At 31.9% G+C, this 26,144-nt stretch overlaps 1 protein-coding gene and 1 long non-coding RNA gene across 3 annotated transcripts in view; both read right to left on the bottom strand.

Moving 5' to 3' along the window:
* Positions 1-221: 221 nt before the first annotated feature.
* On the bottom strand, positions 222-6,891 carry LOC139481518 (uncharacterized). Its single transcript, XR_011654629.1, has 4 exons — positions 5,173-6,891; positions 4,130-4,324; positions 1,816-1,854; positions 222-1,219 (listed from the first exon to the last, which is right to left on the bottom strand). It is a non-coding gene; the product is annotated as an uncharacterized lncRNA (long non-coding RNA).
* Positions 6,892-11,205: 4,314 nt separating this feature from the next.
* LOC139481520 (uncharacterized) overlaps positions 11,206-26,144 on the bottom strand; it is a 38,680-nt gene continuing 23,741 nt past the window's right edge. Inside the window, exons 1-5 of one of the 2 annotated variants that reach the window (XM_071264909.1) lie at positions 18,159-18,330; positions 17,125-17,399; positions 15,520-15,712; positions 14,109-14,168; positions 11,206-12,970 (exon numbers count right to left, since the gene is read on the bottom strand). In XM_071264909.1, the coding sequence (XP_071121010.1) occupies positions 12,813-12,970; positions 14,109-14,168; positions 15,520-15,712; positions 17,125-17,399; positions 18,159-18,234 (762 nt within the window). In that variant the 5' untranslated portion in view covers positions 18,235-18,330 and the 3' untranslated portion in view covers positions 11,206-12,812. Of the gene's footprint in view, positions 12,971-14,108; positions 14,169-15,519; positions 15,713-17,124; positions 17,400-18,158; positions 18,331-26,144 lie in introns of those variants that run through there. The other variant, XR_011654630.1, reaches the window with a different exon arrangement.

A 26,144-nucleotide genomic window follows, 5' to 3' on the forward strand; every position in this document is an offset into this window, starting at 1 on the left:
AAGTTTTTGGTCAAGGTAGTTTTTGATGAAGTTGAAGTCCAATCAACTTCAAACTTGGTACACATGTTCCCTATGATATGATCTTTCTAATTTTAACAACAAGAAATGCTCACGACCTTTTAGGCCAAGTGAACTAATAATATTTAATGATGATAATAACGATAACAATACATGAATCTTTATTTAAAGAAGGTTACTCAGTTAACAAAATACGCTTATCCTCCCTTCCCTAAAACATTCGATTATGATAAATATAGAAAGAAATCTGCAGATAAAATACGTAAACACATTTAACATATTGATGTATACAAATACATGCAGGTAGCTTTAATATTAATTAAGCAACTTGACATTTGACAGAAAATAGAACAAACCACCATATTTTCGGCATCTTCATTTTGTGAAGTAAAAAATAGTTTGAACATTTGATATTGAAAGTATCTTGATTATTTATTCCTTTAACATCAGTTGACAAATTGTATTAATATATCAGTATATTTAAGGTTTTTTTTAAATCAAATTTGATCATAATATTGTCGAAATGCATGATTATAACGATTCAGCCGAATATATTCCAAGAATGTTATCAAAGCCTCTATTTAAACAACATTACATGCAAAGAATGACATGCAATATGTTATGGCACTAAATGAACGACAGCTTCATCGCTCGTGTTTATATTCATCAATATCATTTCTGATATATATGCATTTCAGTAAAACAAATGCTCTGGGCATTTCCCTGTATCTCTGTATGCAAAGTTCTGTAGTTTCTCTCGAGAAGTCATTCTTTTGACATTTGTGCTAAAACTTGATCACTAATTATGACATTGGCTGGTGGAATTATTTCTCGAGACGGACATCTTCTTCATAAGTATAATAATGATGGTGTATGTATATAGTCTCATGATCATCTATGTTCATTTATTTAGGTTCACTTTGTTTTAGTTTTGTTGAATTAACTGTGAGTACATCTGCAGCGTCATTCACGGTATGAGATCCCAACCTCATTCAAATTTTTCTAAAAGAGAGGCGGACGATGTATGAAGACAGTTACAGACATTCACTCCCATATATTATATGCCGTACACTTCTCTTTCTACATTTCGTATTCTATCTCGTCTTGCCTTTGTTCGCTTATAACGTCGACAAAGTGTTAGCAACAATAAAGAGAGTACCAAAGATTGCTGCAAGACGTGGGACAGGTCCATGTTCTAGCACTGCAAAACAAATGATTGTTTTTCTATTAAGAGAATGAAATCAAATATATGTGCAAATAAAAAACGATGAAACTTTGTGAAAAAACGTTTTAGAAACGCTACCTTCTGCCTCTTTTGCTATGGACGCATTTATGTATACATAGAAATACAAAAAAAATATTCTGCTTAAAATGAAAATATCTATAGAGTCTATAAAAATGACCATGGTGACACAATAGATTCTTGAAACAGATTTTAAATTTGGAGAATATTTATATTACAATTTATCAATATGTAAACAATTTCAGTTAAATGCACTATTGATGAACGTCGGCTGTTGATGCTGATTGGTTGGGTTGTTGTCTCTTTGACACATTCCGCATTTCCATTCTTAATTTTATTCTGAGATGGAAATAATATTGCTTCATTACATACATGCGTATTTTGTGCTGGAAAAAGAGATCTGATATATCTGCCCGTAATATGCAATTAACGCATCAAAGAATTATGCTTAACATTAAAAAGTTTTGCTGAACATCAACCAATTAAGTGTAGCATTAAAAAATAATTGTAAACATTTTGTAAAAGTTTATGAAAAATAATATATTATAACTTACCATCAGTGACATGGTTTTTTCCCTTATCTTATGAGTTGTCTGAAAGAACGAGGAATACACTGATTCAAGTTTATTTCACATGAATTTTACAGCATTAAATTATGATAATAAACGGGGGAATAATATTTAAATCTGTTTCTATATAAAAAAAAAACGGGAACCGTAGACACAAATGGCATGTTTTTTTTCATGAACAATCTTTGTTTGTGAAGAACCGTATCAATTTTTATGATATATAGACCTAGTACGATATTATCGAAATCGACCTCATATTTGATGATTTTGGTGGGTTTCATGAGTAATAATATACAAATATAGCCTTTGTATGAGGTCGATACAAGGATATATTGACCTGAAAGAAGTATATTGGCTGAGGACGAAGTCCGAGGTCGATATACTTCTTTGGGTCGATATATCCTGTATTGACCTCATACAAAGGCAAAATTTGTTATATTATTAATTTCCGACCATGTTTGTATCAAAATCGTCATTTAGGTTTGTTGGAACTTTATAGATTTTACATTTGTCTCCTTGACAATAACAACTAACTAATTTCATTTACTTTTTTTTTGACATCTTATGTATTTGAAGATTTTTTTCGTCAAATAATCGATCACAGATATCATTTGTTTCAAAACGTTAAACAATATCCTGAAATTCATTACATGACGTCACAAAGTATATCGGTTTTTAGATATTCTAAAAATAACCGTGCAATATGCTTTTTGCCGGTCAATATGCTTTTTGCCGGTCAATATACTTTTTGCTATGCGCCGTTTTCTCTCTACCTTCGAAAATATAGTTTAACATGTGACTATCCCTAAACGAATCAAATTTGTTAAAATATACGAATTAATAATATTTGTGACCACTACTGACCTACTACTGTATTTATATCACTCAGAATTCAAGAATTAACATTATATAGCTCCCTTACATTATCTGCCCCTTATATAGTGTTAACACACGTGCGTTATGGTTGAGTAAATTATTAGCCTGGTATCTTTGAGACTTGTTACGACTACTTATTCGATTTGACTGTATTGTATAATTCGTCCCCGAGCGCAACACCAACACGGCAGTCATTTTTGTGTTAGCATGCAATGTCATAGTAATTAATGTTTATTTTCCATTAACTTGCAGTTTGAAAGAATTGTTAGATTATTTAACTGAAACAATGAAATTTTTCTTCCCCCAAGATATAGACTGCCTAAGCATTATTTGGCACAACGGTTTGGCATTTAACTCCTCCTCAACTTTGTATTTCATTAGACATTACACTTATTTGGATTCGTTCGCCACTGCTTGGTCTTTTATAGACGAGACGAGCGTCATGCGTATCATGGCAATTATAAGCCTGGTATCATTGATGAGATTTTTCGTAAATTATAATAAATGTTCGATCTGTAAATGTATCGGTTGTGTCCTGTTCCCCATCTTTACATTTGGATGAATGACGGATTGTATGTGTGTTGTAAGTGACGCTATCCCATTGGATTCCCAACAATTCTTTCAGTTTTTTTATTTGTAAATCAAAAGATATTCAAAGGTTAATGAGTCCTTAACTAATCCTACCAAATCATGTAAATGTAAATGCTTAACCAATTGAATCAGGCAGAATAATTATAGCTAAGACGGCGTATCTATCGTATCATTTCATCGAGGTTGTTATTTGTTGCTATATATCACATTTGTTTTTTGTTCATTGTTTTGCATGTAATTTCGGTCGTTCTTTTTCTCGTTTGAATTATTTTACATTTGTCATTTCGGGGCCTTTTATAGCTGACTATTCGGTATTTGGTTAAGCTTATTTGTTGAAAATCGTACGGTGATCTATAGTTGTTAACTTCTATGTTGGTGTCTGGTGGAGAGTAGTCTCCTTAGCTATCATACCACATCTTCTTTTTATACATATACTTATAAAACTGAAGACCACAGTGAATATAAAACAAGTGCAATCAAAATATGACGAAAATATGTAAACAAAGAAAATTAAGCATTTCTTGTCATTTGTGTCCCTATATTCTTTAATATTGTGTTTCTTGGAAGATTAATATTTTTATTACATACACGAGCTGTACTCACTACAAAAAAAATATTAGCACGTGTCATCTGCTAAATATTGTCTTTTTGTAATAACTTTCAATCTTGAGAGCTACAGATGTAACATCATAACATTTTTCTCGATGGTAAAAAATTAACAATTGTCCATCTGCTTAAAGGAAAAAATTGAAAAATCAAAAGCCACAACAACATCCTCAAGAAAGAATAGTACATTGTACCTCGCTATAGTAGTACTTATCATTGCACTTACCAACACATGTATTCTTACTCTCTAACTTATATTTATCTACAATTCTGACAATCAAGACGATTCTTGATGCACTGTACCCGTCTGCAACTATATATTAACGTACACACTTTCTTTATCGTTAGAATTAGTGGTACAAAATTTCGGGATGTTCTATGCTTGGTCATTGCATGAATACGTATGTTTTAGACGTGTATCCTGCGGAGGAAAGAACTGCATAACAATGTGAAAACTAAGCATTTTATGTAAAACAAAACGAAGTATTATCAGACTGAGTTCATGCCACTGTATGTGGACTCTTATTACAGGCGAGTATCATCATCCCTGGCCTGAAGCTTGTGCGCTTCTTTGTGGAATATTTTGGAGTAAATGATGTCCGATATTTTTTATTTTCAACTTTGAAGTTCAAAGTTTATTTTGGAATATCCATGCCGGGAAAAAATCTGGAAAACCGCATTTTTGAGAAATATTTGTCTATGAGTGTGCCTGATGAAGTTAAAATCCAGAAAAAGGCTTGCAATCTATAACGTGTTGTTGTTAATTTTTTGCCCTGTACTTTGATAACAAAAGTTTATCTTTGCGTAGCCCTTTACATCTATATGGACATATTTTACGATATAATAATTACTTTTTATCAATATTTAAATAAACATCGGAACTTTGAGTCCCCAAAACTTAATGAGCTTTTCGTTTATTCTAAATGGTAAAAACATATTTTTTAAATATAACTTGGTTTTCGTAAATAAATCAGGACGTTATAGTTTCATAGTTTTATCATTTAATTGTTTTCTTCATTTCGGACCCTTACATAGCATTCTTTTCGGTATGGGTTTTGCACATTGTTGAAGGCTTACGGTGACCTATAGATGGTAGCTTCTAGGCCATTTGGTCTGTATGAGAGTTGTTTAATTTGAAATTATATACAATTTTCTTATTTTTATATGTAAGATAATATAAGATTTGATTTTATGCTAAAAGATTCTAATCGAAAATTGATTTGATTTTAGAATTCACATAATCTACTCTAAATTTCTGTATGTACTTACATTCAAGTGCCTAACTACAGATTGTCCTGTTCTTATTCTGTACTGTAAACTGACGTGAGTAGAACCACAGTCGATGTCAAATACTTCCATGCTAATACATTTCTGATAGGTATAATCTCTGAAGTCTTGGTCATCAGAAAATCCGTAAAACCCAAGTAAAGCCCAGGACCTATCAATCCCTCCCCCCCCATTGTAGACGACTCTATGTTCTGGATTGACCCATTAAACCATTAGTGTAGCATGTGATAGGCGGTAGGGTTACTGCAATTATTAAATCCTAACATATCAGAATTTACAAAGTCCCTTAAAAAAAGGTAATTAGAACCATATAGCTAAAACAGATACTTTAGGTGGTGCGTTTAGTCTGTATGAGAAGTAAAACTTTCAAAAGATGCTTAAACTCATTAAGGATATCAGGGTTACAATTTGGTACGGCAGTCGCGCGATTTTTCATTAAAGACTCTTCTTCAGTGGAGGTGGAATTAAAACAAATTGGAAAGCCAAATAAAATTTGAAGTCGAAGTTTGAAATTTTATTTATGAATAGAGATTTGTAAATTGATATTTTTATCCAATTGAACTTAGACTATTTGTATTATTTTTAAGATTTATTGTTCGTTCTTTCATCTAACTGCGTTCCACTCGTCTACACTCGACCGATTCCGTTTATCTATTTAACGTACGCAACTACATAGAATACAACCCCATTAACTTTCATAAAAGACATTAAGCTGATATCTGGTAGTGACCGGTCTTTATACTTAGATACACGATTTGATTTAGTAGTTCTTTTTGGCTTCGAACTAGATGTATCTGGTAGTAACCGGTCTTTATACTTAGATATATGATTTGATTTAGTAGTTCTTTTTGGCTTCGAATTAGATGTCAGTAGCTGCGAGTACTCTCAAGATATATACTTATGTCTTTCTGTTGTTAGAGATGAAGAATGGATATAACCCATATCTGTGTCTTTGTTTGATGTTTTTGTTTGTATTAGATCTAATCAGTTTAGCCTTTTAAAACTATTTTTTATAGTTTGTTATTATGATGTTTGGAACATCATTGTCTATGGTTAAGGGGGGATGAGGTGTGGGTGTGCTTGGTGCAGTGATATGGTGGTGGGATGGGATGTTGTTTGGCATTCAAAAACATATGTTACCCCACAAAAATCTTTATTTTCCTGTACCAAGCCAGGAGCCAGTAGTTCAGTGGATGTCGTAGATTCATATCAGTTATTGTTTGTTTTCCTAAATTGTTTTGTTACATTAGGGCTGTAATTTTTCTCGATTGAATTGTTTGATATTTTTCATGTCGGGACGTTTCATCGCCGACTGTACGGCATGGGATTTGCTTCATTATTAAAGACCGTACGGTTGCAAATATACTAGCAATTTGCTAACATCTATTCTAGTTGAACTTTGGTGGACATTTGTCTCAACGGCTATCATAGCACATCCCCTTGTTTTTACTGTCACTCTACCACCAGAGTGTGTTGATCGCTTTGTCTGCCGGCACGAGCACAAAACGTTAAAACGTGTACGAGGATAAAATATGTAAATAGAAGATGAAGTTTGTTTTAATCTTATATTCAGACATTTAATCAAATAGAGATACAGTATGTTTTTTGTTGTTTACAAATCTTTTTTATAATACGATGCTTAAACATTCAAACTAGCTGACGACACGGTTTTCATTTTTTTTCGATTGAGGTTAGATGAACATAATGATTCTATATTATTTTTGACGAATCAGTCTCATTTTAAAGAGACATTTTTTTTCTATACTAACAGGTGATGCAACTTACAAGGAACAAAAGTAAAGTACTGTGTTTTTTTTATACGTGTAAGAAACTATTGTCGGCTCTATCCATTATGAAACTAGGGACATATAAATTTTTGAACGGTAGAGTCTTTATGAATACTAGGTAAATGGTATTTGCACCTCAGTTATTGTATTTTATTCTTATTCTTGGTATTTATAAAAAGTAATGGAATGACAAATGACTGTAAATGCACGGTTTAAGCATATTAATAATTCGTTTTTTTCTATTGTCTTTTTACTTCAAATATTTTATTTTATTACTAGTTGTGAACAATGTCCCATGGCGCTAGTCTACATAATATTAGTTAAATTTGAATACATTTTGTAAAAGTGAAAAAGATCAAGGCTAAGTACATGAATTATATTTAATGCGTTTCCCTCAGTTTTACTTTGTTACCCCAATTTTGGTTTTTTGTCCATGGATTTATGAGTTTTGAACAGTGGTATACTACTGTTGCCTTTATTTATACATACATAAATATATTCAATATAAATTTATCTTAAAACCATCATCGCGTTGATGTCATACTATGTACACATATATAGTTTATATTACAATTTCAATTGGTATATAAAATAAACTTAATTTTCTAGTTTACAAACTGATCATGCTGATGTAGTTTAACACCAACGAGCTGTCGTAGCTACAGACTTGTCTTCAGAGTTCATGCAGAGTTCAAACTACATCAAGATAATTGAAAGAAAATCACTTATAATGAAAATGATTTAAGACTTACTTGTTATTTCGTTTGCATTTCTAATATTGAACTGTAGAAAATAGAACACAAAGAAACAAAAACAAAATTGGTGCATTGTATTGAAAGGGTAATAATAGGTCACGGAAATTAAAGTTATCTGTGACGACCAGTATATATGTTGTATTTATATACCAACCTACGGAACGCCGTTTTCCACCTATTATTGTAACGGGGAGTTAGTTTTAAAATATATTGTCTATAACATCGTTTTATGAAAATGAACTTATTCTAATAATTTTTTTTACTATATATATACATTTGATTCAGATTTCTTTTTATTCTTAAGGAATTTGGGGATTGGGGAGGGGGAAGGGGGTGTGCAAAAATGATTCTCTCTTTTGTTGTTCTGCCTATAATTTTTTTGTAAGGTAGATAGTCGGGTCAATGATTATTGGCTTCATTAGACATCTATGATTCCAAAAGATCCTGAATTTATATATTCTGTGAACTTTTTTTAAAGTAATTATTTAAGGAGGCTCGTGGGTAAAAAAAATTCAGCAAATATTTATACCTTTTTTTCATTACAATTTTTTTTATTACACTATTAGTTATCATTTTAATATATGGTACAAAAATCGACAAAAAAATCAATTCGTTTTGGCCCAGATGACTTTTAAAATGTTTATATCATTGATAAAGCTCCAAATTATCTCCCTTTGGTGAAAAAAGGCATTCTTTTGGCATTAAAATTGAAATATTTTTTTTTTAACACATCGGTGACCTATATTTTTTTTTCAAATAAGCTGTACTTAAACTAAAAATTTGTAAAATTTAAGCGATTCCTGCATGTAATTTAGTTTTTTTTTTTATTTTGATATTACCTTTTTTTCTTCCATTAGTTCAACAGAAAAAAATTTACTTAAACAAAAATGCATGCTTTCGAAGGCAGATTGTGAGCTTAAATGAACGGTGACCCCATATTTTTATTCTATTTTTTTTATAAGGTATAGGAGAAAGTTTATTTATAGAAAAAAATAGCTAAATCCTTTATTAGAAAAAATATTTGATGTATACCCGCGATTTTTAATTCATAGGACGTTAGAGAAAAGGATAGGCACGTGTAACCTGTCCCCAAAAGAAAGATTGTGTTTTCGGTAGTATTTTTTTTAGAAAAAAAATGTATATTAGATACAACAGAAAAAGGGGGGATATCCCAACCCTGGTGTAATATTCCGGGCCCAGTCCAGGTATATCAGTGCATGTTCATAGATCTCCGTTGTAGTATATAACTAAAAAATAATGCATCCAAGTAAGTTTGATGTAGAATTTTTTTCCGTATGCGTTTTGTCTCCATAAGGTATAAATGGGGTTAATTCATCAATTTCACTTTGATTTCAGGCTTATTCCTCACACTTAGCATGTATACGCTATTGTTCTCGAATCACTCCTATAGAAATTTATTTAAAGCAATCACATTCTCTCTAGTTTTCTTTATGCCATCTTTAAATATAAATCACGATCTCCGATTCTCAAAACGAATGGCCGGACGAATAGAGATTTTTAACTATTCGTTCGGCTTGCCGGACGAATAGACACGATTGTTGTGTTAGCGATTTTGTTTTTGCCATGCATTTGATAAAGGACTTTTCGGTTTGAATTTTCAACAGAGTTCCGAAGTTTTGTTATTTTACTTTTCACTTAAATCATAGTCACATTATGTCCATCCTAAATTTACTAAACTAAATCATTAAAACTATTCATTTGACAATAGGTGATTTCATGTTTGACCTTGATGGTAGAATCATCCTGCAGAATTTGTAGAATTTTTCAAATTTGATATAAAATATCAGCATCAGTAATGGTGCAGTGATGTACGAAGGTTAATTCCATGTCGAATATGTTGAATGTTTTTACCGTAACTTTAAGATGAAGAACAGCAGTTAAAGTGTTGATTTATTTTAACATTTTCCCATACATTCATAGTGATTTTGTGTTATACCTTGATAAACTGTCCTTTGTTATGCATTTCGTTGATCTTTATGCAAATAACAATGAAACTAATGAATTAATTTCTTGTACGACCATGAGCTAAGAAATGGTAAAATTGTTTTTAACATTTTAACATTGCATTTGTTTGAACTGTCAATGATTTTTATAGGTGACTACTTCAAGTATTGCGATTTTTTCACTGACAAAATACTTGGTAATAACGCATGATTATTGAGTTTACTATTGCTTTCTACTCCGATGGCAAGCACACCACATTTCCTTATTTTTGACAATTTTTATAATACCTAAACATGTGTTTTTAAGAGGTCAAATAAAAAAAAAACAAGCTAAATTCATTAAACAAAGACATAGAAAAAAGCGATACGATTGTAAATTTCAATTTTTTATTTCCTTTGTTTATTATATCAATCACCACAACATACTGGATAATACACAGGCTGAAACAATTTATTTATATATAATTAACGATAATCTATGAACCTAATTTATATGATCGATTACTTAATTAATACAAGAAAAAATGCACTGCTTACAGTTTTATGTACTTTTTGTAGTTTTGACAATTGTGAATCTTGATACCATATGTAAGGAAAAGTATAAATTTGACTGTAAGTTTTATAGCAATAATAATAATACAATATATAATAATAATAAGTGTAGTAAAAATATTGTATAATGAAAATTTATTTAATAAAGGCAACATACTAAACAAAATATTCCTACCATTCCTGAGAGCAGCATTCGAAAATGATTACAACAGTACGGAATTACAAACAAAATGTATAAACACAACTATAGATGTATACTTAAACCTGTAGGTAGCTTAATGTTACCTTTAGGCGTTTGACAGAAAAGAAAGCATAACACCATTTTTTGTTGGGGTTCGTGTTGTTTATTCTTTAGTTTTCTATGTTGTGTCATGTGTACTATTGTTTTTCTGTTTGTCTTTTTCATTTTTAGCCATGGCGTTGTCAGTTTGTTTTAGATTTATGAGTTTGACTGTCCCTTTGGTATCTTTCGTCCCTCTTTTAAACAACATAGCCTTAGGTATCTTCTTTTTGTCAAGTTTGAACATTTGATCTCAAAGGTATCTTCATTATTGTTTCACTTAACATCATTTGACATTTTTTGTTGTTGACAAATTTCAGTATACTAGTATATCAGGGTTCTTTTTGGAGATTTAGCTACACGAAGATGTGCTGATATTGTCGATTTGAGTGAATAATTATAAAGATAAACACATGCAGTATATCTAAAACGTTTTCGAAATCTTCATATAGAAAAAAAACCAATACTTGGTATAAAGAATGACATGCAATATACAATACACTTATCTCATAAATGAAGTTAGGTATAAAAACAAATGCATTTGCATATAACCGTAAAAGAAACAAAAAAGTTAAAAAAAATACCGAAGTACGGAAAGTCCGTAATCAAGTGGCAAAATCAAAAGCCAAAAAATGGTAGATTAAACCTGGTTTTGTAGCTAGCCAAATCCCTCACACTTATATGACAGTCGCATAAAAAAAAATCAATATATTGAGTCAAATCCCAATCTGTTGTTTAGGACAGATGGATTTCAGAATCGGTCATGTCTGGCATATATGACCGTTTCCGGACCCTTGATATTGACAATAATGTGTGAACAAAACAAACAGACATAATAGGTAAAAATGTGAAAAATAAGGATACAACAGTCCATACTGTGTTATAATCTTAATCACTATAACAGAAATCAAATATGTCACAAAGAAACACAAAAAGGCAAAGAGACAAAACGCATGAACAAAAACGAAAGACAAAAAAAAATACCACAGCACAATAACACATGACGGGTTGAATATAAGTACAGATCCACGTCATATGTAACAAAGAAACACAAAAAGTCATAAAGACAAAGCACATTAGCAAAATTGAAAGACAAGAATATCAAAATTTACTGTAGCACAATAACACAATGACGAAATATATAAGTAAAAAAATAAGTAAAGAGCCACTTCAAATGGTTATTACTTAAACTGATAAAACTGTAAAATTAATATTCATTAAGACAAATAAAAGAATACTATAACACGTTATTCAGTTGACAAAAAAGTAGGTACCCAAAATCATTACTACAAGACCATCGTGTATCATTTTTGTAGTTGATAGTTATATTTATCAACAAGGTCTTCCCATAAATTTTTCTTTTACAAAATGACGATACATACTTTGAGATACTTTTAGTTCATCAACTTTCTATTCATACACTGGTGATGTTATACAAAGTTACACACAATTTGAAATGATCTTTTGACATAGAGTTTCGTTTTTAATTGACAACTCGATTTCGTTTCCTTTGTGTCCGTGTCTAATAAATGCATTTCCGATTAAAACAAATGTTTTTGCTTTTTTCTGTATATTTTCTTATGTTTAGTATAAGTAGCTTCTCTCAGCTTACACTTGATGACGAATCATGACATTGGTTGTTTGGAATTAATTTAGAGACGGACATCTTTTTCAAAAGTATGGTAATGTTGTGTGTATATAGTCCAAAATTTATTCAGGTTCATTTATCTCTTTCATTTTCACTTTATGTTGGTGGTGTGCAATCATATGTTATTACTTCTTCTTCGTTTTCGACCCCTACCTTATTCTAACATTACCAAAAGAAAAGCGGAAGAAAATAAGGGCATAAGTGTCTTGTGCGTTTTCCTCGGTCAATTGTATCAATTTTATCGTCTGTTATATCATCTGTAACAGTCAATTTTTTTTATCTAATCGTTTGCAAAGTTGTTTGCCGCTAAAACTCAAGAAGGTGAATGTACTGAAATTGTGTAAACTGCTGTCAATTCGAGTTATATATCAAAATATCATGATAATATTGTCCTTTCATCAGATTAAACTCTTGATCATATCAAAAAAATAATCGTATCCGATCTTGGTCTCCAAATAAATGTTTTGAGAAATTTAGTTGTTAGAAAACTCCAAATCTATTAGACATTCTAGTTTGTTTTAAAATCATTAATCCTTCAGTGCAGTCGTCATAGTTTTAGGCACGTGAATAGATAAGATATACATATATGACGACAGTTGATTTGACCTCTCAGAGTGAGACGTTCACTTACATACATTACATGCCGTACACCTCTTTTTCTACTTTTCGTATTCTTTCTCTTCTTTCTTTTCTTCGCCTATAACGTCGACACAGTACTACAACTGTTGGAATTGCAAGAACAAGAAGTACGCCAGCAATTGCTCCAATATATGGAAGTGCATCAAGGTTTGGTGCTGCAAATAATTTAAAAGAACATACAAAAATATTATGTACGTATTGTAACGATGAAACTTTATAAAAACGTTTTATAGGCGATTCTAACTGCCACTTTCTTCATGTGATACCATATATTCAGTTATGAACAGGAAAAAGATCATTGTGATAAATGTAAAAATATGTTGAGAGTCCAAAGCAGAAACAATGGTGAGTTTCAATCTTTTGAAACATATTTGGTCCCGTTTGAATAAAAAAATATTTTGCATTAATAAAATATATCAATATATATATTTGCATGAGCATACAAAGGAAACTACGATCCATTGTTAAAATTTATTAATAATGGGATAGGGGAGGGTGACATTCGGAACAAATAAAAAATACTGGTATTCATTATTTTATGTAAAGACTTTTCAATTGCAGCTCATGTTAAACAAAATCATATATGATTTCTTATGTATATATGGAAAAATAAGTACATAAATTAAATACCATTATATCTACATATATCAATATGAATATGGTTCAGTTCAAGATGTTATTCCACGCCTATTTACATGAATGCGAAATTTGTAGTGGATAAGAAAATAATATTTTTGTCTAAAATATACTGTTAAAGCATTCAGTAATTATGCTAAGCATTAAAACCACAAAATTTTCTTTACATAGTCGAAATATGAGCGTTACATTATTTACGTGTTCCATCTTCCGAAGTCATTCCACTTTTAATCAGTAGGTGACTTGTAGAAACATCTTTTTTTCTTTGAGCAATGATACTTTTACTGTTTTATTTGTAGGTTACTAATATAATTGGACCTCGGAATAAGGTCTATACATGTATTGGTATTTACAGATTGTAAACAAACGATATTTGCTGATATCTAATTATTAAACATTTACGTTTATTTTATCAACTATAACGTTTGTTATGTCTGTTTATTTTGTTCATACATCGATTCGTTTATGGAATTAGATGAGAAAATGCCTATATGAAGTCAGGAATATGACAGTTGTTATCCATTCGTTTGATGCGTTTGAGTTGTGAGATTGCCATTTGATTAAGGACTTTCCTTTATGAATTTTCCTCGGAGTTCAGTATTTTTTGTGATTTTACTTCTGTTTGTAAACGATTAATACATTTGATACATTACTTACAATCATTATCTGAAGAATCATGTTTTTGGTTCTTATTTTCTCCCTGATCTTTGCAGCTTTCTGAAAACAATGGTATAAAGCGATAAAAGTATGCTATAACAGATATGGTTGTAAAACTACTGAATTTACTGAAACAGGATAAAAGCATTTACAGACACTCTGTAATACAAACATGGGAATTGTAGGCACTAATGTCTTGTTTACGGTCAAGAAAAATTTTGAAGATTTTCAAAACATTTAAATCGAGGATGAATTTATACAGACGATGGGGTCTTGTTCGACAACATAATTGATGAGTTATTTTCGGGGTATGGGGAGGGGTGTTGATATTTCAACAGACAGTCGGTTTTGCAATGAGTACTAATTGTAAGCTCCTACTGACTGACTTGTTGCACTAGACTATAGTAATCATATGACTTTGGCAAAACCACGAATTTAAATCTCGACGAAAATTTGTACACAGGAATATAAATGAATCCATAGTTAATCATCTTGAAAGTTTAAGACCAATTACATCTTCGTATTGGTATAGTACCTTTTTCTTTGTATGTCCTCCTCGTTGCAATATAGCTTTTTGAAATGGGACGGCGTAAAGCAATAAATCAATCAATCAATCAATCAACCAGTCAAATTTGTAATTTAGGTAATGAAACATTTTATTTTGTGAAGAACCCCATTAATCCAATTATAGTTCATTTTATATGAACATTGAGAGACTGGGCTGAAAATAATGTGCTATTTTCATTGACAAATACAATTTATTTACTAATTGGTATTTGACCAAGTTGACATACTAATTGATAACTATCATTGTTTTTTACCAAGTTGTCATACTAATAGATAACTATCATTGTTTTTGACCAAGTTGACATACTAATTGATAACTATCATTGTTTTTGGATATATATAGGATATCGTCAAATGTATAACATATTGGATGTTGAATTTGTTGATTTCGATTGAACGTTTGGTATTATACCTATTAACACGCGGCCTTGTATCAACAATATTCGTGGTATTAATAAAGGAAGTTCCCTTCTCCCATTTAATTATCATTTCGACCAAGGGGACATACTATATGCAGTCGTTTACTCAAAGAGAATTTGATGATTTTACCTTCAAATTGTTTATGCGATTGTCCTTGTTGTGTCTCGAACGTTTCGAGTGGTTTTAATTTTATAAATTTGATATTGTGGTTGTGTATAATTAAATGTTGACACCATTTGAATCAAGAAAAAAAAAATAATTTTAAAATTGAAAGTCTCGACAAAAACCTTTTGCATAACTTAAAAAAAACGTGTGCAATAAATATAGATGAACCTACAATGATGTGATGTATATGTCAATAAGACAACATATCCTATGGTAGTACATGTATAGACACAAATATTGATTGTTCGTATGTACTTACCAAAGAGTGTATTATTACAGTCTAGTTTATATTTGTCTCCATTTCTGACATTAAAAACGATTCTTGATGCAGTGTTCTCGTTTGCAACAACTTTTATTATCAGATCTTGATGATAACTGGAATTAGTGGTACAAAATTCTGGTATGTCTGATAATTGGTCATTACATGAATATGTATGTTGTAGAAATGTATCCTGAAAATATACAAACTATATTACAGTGTGAAAAATAAACAAATCGTTAGTCTGCTCATGAGGACCTTTATATTGAAATAATAGTGATTTTTTTTCGTGCTGCTGATCATTTATGCAAGTAACATATTTATCAACCAATCTCCCAAATGTTATTTAATAGCCATCAACGAAACCAAAGAAAAAAGAGTTTAAAAACTACGTTTTTTGGTTAAACAAGTCAAAATCAGGTTTCAAAATTGCTTAAATTTTCAGAAAAATAGACCTTGCCATTAAGTTCATTTTTATATTTTTGACTTTAATGTCTTATCGTTTGTAGAACAAATATTCAGAAAATTCCCTTTCCTTACCATTATTTTTCATAAAAATTCTTTGGACGAATATTGTTAAATAATTGTATGAGGTCCGAGACTGCATGTTAAGCGCATCACTGCTTTTGATATTCTAAAGTCGTTGATGGAATATGTTCGTTGTTGTTCTGCTGTTAGCATGTTTTGACGACTATTATGTAATTTTGTCTGTGCGTTTCTCTGTTATGAATGTGTTTGCGTGTGTTTGTGCAGTATTTCTATCACGTATTGTTTAAGCGATATTTTTTTATATTGCCATAAAGCCGGAAGTTTGGTATACCATTAAACCAGGTTAAATCGACCATTTTTCTTAAAATGTCTTGAACCAAGTAAAAAATATGGCAGTTGATATCAAATAACTCGTTTCAATGTGTGTTTGCGTTTGTTTTTGTTGCCCTTCGGTGTTCCTGTTGTTCCGTTTGTTTTTTCTTGTACTTGATGTATTTCCATCGGTTTTGGTTTGTAACCTGGATTTGATTTTATCTCAATCGAATTATCAATTTTGAACACCGGTTGTTTACTACTGTTACATTTACTTAACATAGCTCCAATAGTTTTCAAGACATTTCTGAAAACATCTAATATTGAAAACAACTCAGGCATATTTGAATAAATAAGTTTTGTAGTATTATATTAAAATAGTAATTATGCATAGAATAATTGACATTGTCCCTTTTAATCAATATAGACATAATTTAAGATATAACATTTACTATCCATCAATACAATTAAGACATCGAAACTTTGCGTAGGAACAATAGACACTACCTTCTTTTTTTTTTAAATATTAGTGTATAAGTTATAATGGTATAAGATTACTTTTATGCGCTAAAAGTGTGTTATAAAATATTTTTAAGAAATAATCTACGCTTAATTCCACGAATTTTTGCTGTGAATAATATATAAAAAGTGAAATCACATAAATACTTAAGGAAAATTTAAAACGGAAAGTCTCTTATCACATGGCAAAATCAAAACTCAAACACATCAAACTAATGGACAACAACTGTCATAATCCTGACTTGATACAGACATCGCGCTCATAGTAACTTAGTATATACGTACCTTATTCAGTACCCTGATTGAGGATATTCCAGTTTTTTTAGTTCTGTATTCCAAGGTGACGTTAGAAGACCCACAGTCGATATTAAATTCTTCTATGCTGATACATTTTTGATAGGTATATTCATTGTAGTCTTTGTCATCAGAAAAGCCATAAAACCGCAATAAAGCACACAACCTTTTTATTTTCCCGCCATTGTAGACGACTTTATAACTATGTTCTGGATTAATTTTGTAATCTTCAAAACCATAACTGCATGTTAGAGGTGGTAAAGATACTGCAATTATCACAATGATTATCAATATAGTACATATATCAAAGATTTAAAAACCGCAAAATGTTGGTAATAAGGATTCATTTAGTTCAAAGATACATTGTGTGTTTCGATAACTCAATATGAGTAGTGCATGTCATAATTCTAAGCATAATTTATGTCAAAAATCTTCGACAATGTCAGGCTTATAACTTGGTACGCCAGACAATTGATTCTTCTACAAAAGACTCGTTAGTGGCGCTCGATTAAAACGACATTAAGCCCAAATAAAAAAAGACATTGGAATTTGTAACCTTACGCAGGTTGTAAAATTCTGTGTAATTTGATCCCTATTGGCAATCATACCAAATGCTGGTCTCCGGCAAAGCAGCAAAGAATAGCATTTTTTAATTTCAGTTTACCAAGCTTTTAATTTAATTATCTCCAAAAAAATAATTAAGCAAGATAATATTCATGATATTACAAGCGTTAGCATGAATATGTTAAACTGAAATAAACATAGTTTAGCAGAATATTTATATCTACGATAAGATTTAAATTAACTTTTAATCAGTACAGTTACGGGCTATAGATTTTGTCACCTTGATCATAATACAAATAGCGTTACTTTTGTCGTGGTCTCGTTACTACCTGTTTACACACTGATATAATTATAACACTAACGAGCTCCCGTAAATACGGGTTTACCATAAGACACAACATCAAGTTCATTTAAAATCATTTATAATATAATGAAAAAAATGTTTATCATTCCACACTTACTCGTTTCGATGGCAGCATATGTGATATTAAAGTCCAAAAAATAAAACATAAACAAGAAGACACAAAACTGATGCATTTTAAAACCTTGATATAATAAGTCAAGGTAAAGTAAGTAATCTGTGACGATCAATGCAAATGTTGTTATTTATAAACCACATATTAACTAACTTATGGAACGCCGTTTCCTCCTATTATTGTAACGGGGAGTTGCGAAATATAGATTACCTGGGAATAGCGTTATATGTATAATAAAAAAAAATATACAGAGCATCAGTCACCAATAAAATATTAACTCTTCGTCAGCGATAAATATATATGATTTTATTGGATGATATGATATAAACTTTTAGTATTGACATGATAGATGTATTACTGGTGTTATTTTCTCTCATAATATATAGCACGTATTGTGCCCATCATTTGCGATAAGTTATTAAAGGTACCAGGATTAAAATTTAATACGCAATTACATCATTCTATTCTCCAGTACGATAGGTGTTGTCTATGTCCATGCTCTGTTTTTTAGGCAGTTAAGCTGCCTTATGCGAGCACCCTAGATTTGTGTTCTACCCAATAAATGCTGAAATATGTGCCATTGTTATTATCTAGCTGGATGTTATGTTATTCATAACTAATTGGACAGCTTTTTCATACTTTTAATTCTTGATTACAAAAAATATGATCAGAAAAACCTTAAATGATCGTCGATTTATCCAAAAGTTTTGAAGTTGCACATAGGAAGTAGGGCACATTAGGAATCTTTATGTAGTTTATTATCCCCTGAGATTTTGACTTAGCTGTCTATGAACAAATGTATGAAATGTTTAATCGCCGAAAATTTCTAAAGACAAGTAGTTTAGATTTCCCAAATGGCAAAAGTCGTAGGAATATTGTTTGTCGTCAATACGTAGTCAACTACGTCAGTAGTCGTAAAATAAGTTCCACTGTTCATGCTGTTGGCGGCAATTTCAAATTATAAGACGAAATTTTTGTATCTTTTCAATTTAGAGGCAGGGGTTCAATTAGCGGTTGTCCGAGGTCTGCGAACTTCCACTTTTCCAGTCGGACTGTCGACTTGGTTACTAGCTACGCTCGATATGCACGACTTGAGAGGAAATAAACAAATAACTTTGCAAACCTTTTTACCAAAGTCGCCTAATAAACGATCTCAAAACTTGTTTTTAGCATTATTATATATGACAGCGATGTTCATTTTGTTCAACCGCTAGCTTTATACAGAAAAAATCGCCGACAAATAATGTGTAAATTCGAGTTAAATCGTATCTGGAACGGGGACCCAGTTATTTGCCCCATTGGAACGCATTGAAAGTCATAGTAAATAAATGGGGTGCTGTTCGTTAAATAATTTTGATAGCCACCTTGGGACTTCTGTTTCATGTTAGGCATTAGGTTCCAAGTTTCTGAGTGCAATCTCAGTGCCTCATGACCGGCATTCCGTTGCAAAATTTTGTTTTGATTGACAACAGGGTCACTCAGTCTACTTCCGGTGAAGAATAAAGGCTAGAATTAAGACAATTTACTCCATGCACTGACGCCAGATTTTATTTAAATCAATCATTTTTTTTACAGAAATTCAAACTAGAAAGCCTACCCTTTCAAATAAATCTACATTCAGTTTCAGAACTTGTGTAATAATGACACTACACCATTTTAGAGAAAAGTTATAGTTTTTTTTTAAGAACTACATTCGTGGGTACCGGACTGGTTACCGTAACTGGGATCCTATTCCTGTCAGACTTTAACTTTTGTTCCAGACTTAAAACTTTACTTTTAAAATAAAGATATACATCTCAGTAGTTATTCTGAAAAGTTTTAATAAATTTCATCGAACAGTTACAGAGTTATTGATCCTTATCTATAACGTCTCATTTCTCCTCAAATATCAGAAAATTGGTCGGATAAAATCATATATTCATGAAGTAAATTTGCTTAAAATCAGCACAACATTTTTATTTGAAAAGATATTTACATTCTGTAAATTGCACATGGTAGATAAATTCATTCATTGTATGAAAATTTAGTAAAAATTAAATTTTAATGAAATTTTTTTTAATTAAAATCATTTTTTAATTAAAAAAATAAAAAATCCTTATTATTTTTATAGGAATTACAAAAGGAAAGAAGTTAAAAGTGAAAAACTTACAAAAAATGTATATCTATGAAGGCAAATAAGTTCCTTATCATATATGAAAAGCAGTAGTTTACATGGTAATGCAATTAGTGGTAATCCAATAAAATGTAAGCCCTACTGTACACACACATGATCTCTTAGAATACACTGTCCAGCACCTGTAAATCCCCATAAAAGTGTCACTGTCAGCAATTAGTGGCAAAATTGTGTCAAGGAAGCTGACAGCATCTTCCAGTGATATAAATAATGCAAGAAAATGTAGAACATCATAAATTATCAGTCAATGGTACTGTAAATTAACATGAAAGGTGGCAAAAATCGACGTAAATCTTGCTTCAAAGCGGGTAACAGACCCCATAACAAGGGAATAAAGCATGAAACACAGTCTTCAAACAGTCAGCCAAGTTCATCTAATACACAATGGAAGAGGCTAGATGCAGAGAAGTTCTCACTTGTAGCTAAATCCGGTCAAGACGGCACCTCCTACAGTTTACCAGATGTCGAGGGAAATCCTGGATCTGCCAAGTTATTACGTCCACAGCCAAAATGTTTGAAGGTTCTGAAAGAAGAAGCTAAATCTGAGTCTCATGATGAAACACATGTTACAGATGAGTCATATAGAGTTGTTAAGATGAATAAAGTTACTCTGCTACTTAATGTAGTTGTTAAATTTCACAATTTACAAGACATTAAATGTGATAATCCAAACTTTGAACTGACAAAGTTAATTAAGTATGGATCTTGTGTAAAGTGCATATATAAATGTACAGAATGCAAGTTTACATCACCATGTGTTAACCTGTTCGATGAAATTAAAACTCCAAAACGTGGACCTAACCCTGGAGAGTTAACCCGCATGCTTGTATCTGCCTTACAGGAGACTCCTATTGGAATAAAAAGAGGAAGATTTCTGATGGCCGCAGGACTAAATATACCACCACCCACTAAAAGAACACTGCAGAGGCATTCTAATTTTGTTGCGAATGAGATTAAAGAGTTAAATGACAATGATATGAAGAAAAAACTTGAAACTGTGAAAGAAGTTAACAGAATTCGTGGTGTAAAAGAGCCGTCACATATTCCTGTAGCAATCGACACGCGTTATAACAGTATGCATATAGTAAGCACAAAAAAACCCGGACAAAATGCTTCCCAGGCAATATCATTGGCATGTGAGCAAGTGACTGACCATAAGTTCATTGTTGCATCAGTTTTTCACAATAAACTTTGCTGGACAGGTTCTTGGCTTAAAGGGAAGGGACTTAATGTAACCTGTCCAGATGGACATGCTGGTACATGTACAGCCAATGTTAAGCCAACAAACCCTTTAAGTGAATATCTCATGGGTAAAGAAATTGGACTTCAGATTGATAGGCAAAATGTGCTGGTAAAGTATGCAGTTACAGATGGAGACGGACGGGGAGCAGAAGGTATAAATGATGCACTCAAAGTTTTACACCCGTTGTGGAAAGTTGAACGCCAAGCTGACCCAATTCATCTCGGAAGATCACAGTTTCGACAAAGTAATTCTGCAAATTTTAGTTTGAACATGTTTTATGGTTCGACACGTGAAAAGAAAAAACAAGGACAGAAAGTTTTAAGTCAAGATTTGAAAGCCAGATGTAGCTTAGTTTTCAATGAAATGTGGAAAGAAAACTGTGGAAATTTGGAAAAGATTAAAAAATGCTTACCTAGAGTGCTTGATGCTACTGTGCGGTGTTATACCGGCGACTGCTCTAAATGTCCCACTAGCTCATACGTGTGTGGTGGTGGTCACACAAACTGTTGGTGGCTGAGATCCATGTACTTGGGTGCAAACAAGTTAACCAACCTGAATATGGATGACAATGACAAATTAATAATGCAGGAACTTTTAAAAATGAAACTTAGTGAGGAAGCATTAATGAAAATGAAATTTAATTTCAACACTCAAAAATGTGAAGCCGTTAACAGAGCACTAAGTGTATCCTTACCAAAAAATGTGAACTTTTCTAGAAATTTTGAAGGGAGGGCATCAGCAATAATTCACACTTTGAATAATGGTATAGCTAATTCCTGGAAACAAAAAGCAGAATGTATTGGTTTTAAAATATCACAAGGTTCATTTAAACACTTAGAGCAGATGCAAAGGGAGTGTGAAAGGAACAAAGTATACCAAAATACTCCAGAAAGGAAAAAGAAAAATTTACAACAAACTGGACAGAAAATTAAGGATCATGTGGAAGAAAAGGAACAAAGTAAATTTAAAGACCGATATCAAAAAGGACAACTTGATCCCAAACTTAATACGGCATTTGTTCAAAGCACAAAGGACGATCATTCATATGGGAGAGTAATGCCTGCTAAGAAGAATATACCTACCAGAAGCTGTACTTCAAAAATTCCAAAGTCAAAGAAGACATAGCTGCATCCATCTACATCTGAAAAAGATAAAGACAAAATTAAAGGTTCTTTTAAGGACCACCAAATCTTTCAAAAAGAGTCTAAAATTGTTGTACATTTAGTCAAAATTCTTTATATATAAGCTATAGCCCTACCCCTTAAATATCTTCTAAAAATAAATCCAGGCGGCAATCTGGATAATTGGCATGGCCCTGGCAAGAATTGCGGTGCTTACAATAAATCCTGTTGTTATTTATGTGATGCGGCTCTAAATTAATGTGAGCCGCATTCACACACAAACTATTATGACACAAATGACTGGCATCAAATATTTTATTTAACTCTAAATAATTGTTATAAACCATGTAACTGAATCTATGGGCTTTTTTCTTTTTCCAGGTACCAGAAATAGGATCTAGAAAAGAAATAAGCCCATATTTTCCATCTTTTGTTGTTCCCTGATCCCATAAAAAGCATTCATGATTTCTTGCCAGGTGGCTCTTTTCTATTATTTTTTGCCTATATTTTTCAAAAAATCCCTCCATTTTAACTTACAAGTGTATGAATTTAAATTTCCAACAAATGACCTCACTGTGACCTCTTTTTAAACTTTCAAATGAAAAAAAAACTTTTTTTAAAATTTCATAAATTTAAATTTCAATTTAATTTAAAAAGTTTAATTCAAATTTAAAAAATAATTACACCATTGTTTTCCTTATTAAATTTTGAAGTTTGTAGCAAAATTTCATCCATGTTACTCGAAAAATAAGCTTACAGTTGTAGATTGAAGTGTTCAATATATGCCTTCTGACAGGAACGGGGACCCAGTTATTTGCCCCATTGGAACGCATTGAAAGTCATAGTAAATAAATGGGGTGCTGTTCGTTAAATAATTTTGATAGCCACCTTGGGACTTCTGTTTCATGTTAGGCATTAGGTTCCAAGTTTCTGAGTGCAATCTCAGTGCCTCATGACCGGCATTCCGTTGCAAAATTTTGTTTTGATTGACAACAGGGTCACTCAGTCTACTTCCGGTGAAGAATAAAGGCTAGAATTAAGACAATTTACTCCATGCACTGACGCCAGATTTTATTTAAATCAATCATTTTTTTTACAGAAATTCAAACTAGAAAGCCTACCCTTTCAAATAAATCTACATTCAGTTTCAGAACTTGTGTAATAATGACACTACACCATTTTAGAGAAAAGTTATAGTTTTTTTTTAAGAACTACATTCGTGGGTACCGGACTGGTTACCGTAACTGGGATCCTATTCCTGTCAGACTTTAACTTTTGTTCCAGACTTAAAACTTTACTTTTAAAATAAAGATATACATCTCAGTAGTTATTCTGAAAAGTTTTAATAAATTTCATCGAACAGTTACAGAGTTATTGATCCTTATCTATAACGTCTCATTTCTCCTCAAATATCAGAAAATTGGTCGGATAAAATCATATATTCATGAAGTAAATTTGCTTAAAATCAGCACAACATTTTTATTTGAAAAGATATTTACATTCTGTAAATTGCACATGGTAGATAAATTCATTCATTGTATGAAAATTTAGTAAAAATTAAATTTTAATGAAATTTTTTTTAATTAAAATCATTTTTTAATTAAAAAAATAAAAAATCCTTATTATTTTTATAGGAATTACAAAAGGAAAGAAGTTAAAAGTGAAAAACTTACAAAAAATGTATATCTATGAAGGCAAATAAGTTCCTTATCATATATGAAAAGCAGTAGTTTACATGGTAATGCAATTAGTGGTAATCCAATAAAATGTAAGCCCTACTGTACACACACATGATCTCTTAGAATACACTGTCCAGCACCTGTAAATCCCCATAAAAGTGTCACTGTCAGCAATTAGTGGCAAAATTGTGTCAAGGAAGCTGACAGCATCTTCCAGTGATATAAATAATGCAAGAAAATGTAGAACATCATAAATTATCAGTCAATGGTACTGTAAATTAACATGAAAGGTGGCAAAAATCGACGTAAATCTTGCTTCAAAGCGGGTAACAGACCCCATAACAAGGGAATAAAGCATGAAACACAGTCTTCAAACAGTCAGCCAAGTTCATCTAATACACAATGGAAGAGGCTAGATGCAGAGAAGTTCTCACTTGTAGCTAAATCCGGTCAAGACGGCACCTCCTACAGTTTACCAGATGTCGAGGGAAATCCTGGATCTGCCAAGTTATTACGTCCACAGCCAAAATGTTTGAAGGTTCTGAAAGAAGAAGCTAAATCTGAGTCTCATGATGAAACACATGTTACAGATGAGTCATATAGAGTTGTTAAGATGAATAAAGTTACTCTGCTACTTAATGTAGTTGTTAAATTTCACAATTTACAAGACATTAAATGTGATAATCCAAACTTTGAACTGACAAAGTTAATTAAGTATGGATCTTGTGTAAAGTGCATATATAAATGTACAGAATGCAAGTTTACATCACCATGTGTTAACCTGTTCGATGAAATTAAAACTCCAAAACGTGGACCTAACCCTGGAGAGTTAACCCGCATGCTTGTATCTGCCTTACAGGAGACTCCTATTGGAATAAAAAGAGGAAGATTTCTGATGGCCGCAGGACTAAATATACCACCACCCACTAAAAGAACACTGCAGAGGCATTCTAATTTTGTTGCGAATGAGATTAAAGAGTTAAATGACAATGATATGAAGAAAAAACTTGAAACTGTGAAAGAAGTTAACAGAATTCGTGGTGTAAAAGAGCCGTCACATATTCCTGTAGCAATCGACACGCGTTATAACAGTATGCATATAGTAAGCACAAAAAAACCCGGACAAAATGCTTCCCAGGCAATATCATTGGCATGTGAGCAAGTGACTGACCATAAGTTCATTGTTGCATCAGTTTTTCACAATAAACTTTGCTGGACAGGTTCTTGGCTTAAAGGGAAGGGACTTAATGTAACCTGTCCAGATGGACATGCTGGTACATGTACAGCCAATGTTAAGCCAACAAACCCTTTAAGTGAATATCTCATGGGTAAAGAAATTGGACTTCAGATTGATAGGCAAAATGTGCTGGTAAAGTATGCAGTTACAGATGGAGACGGACGGGGAGCAGAAGGTATAAATGATGCACTCAAAGTTTTACACCCGTTGTGGAAAGTTGAACGCCAAGCTGACCCAATTCATCTCGGAAGATCACAGTTTCGACAAAGTAATTCTGCAAATTTTAGTTTGAACATGTTTTATGGTTCGACACGTGAAAAGAAAAAACAAGGACAGAAAGTTTTAAGTCAAGATTTGAAAGCCAGATGTAGCTTAGTTTTCAATGAAATGTGGAAAGAAAACTGTGGAAATTTGGAAAAGATTAAAAAATGCTTACCTAGAGTGCTTGATGCTACTGTGCGGTGTTATACCGGCGACTGCTCTAAATGTCCCACTAGCTCATACGTGTGTGGTGGTGG

Source organism: Mytilus edulis, chromosome 7, assembly GCF_963676685.1.
Source record: "Mytilus edulis chromosome 7, xbMytEdul2.2, whole genome shotgun sequence".
NCBI classification, from domain to species: domain Eukaryota; kingdom Metazoa; phylum Mollusca; class Bivalvia; order Mytilida; family Mytilidae; genus Mytilus; species Mytilus edulis.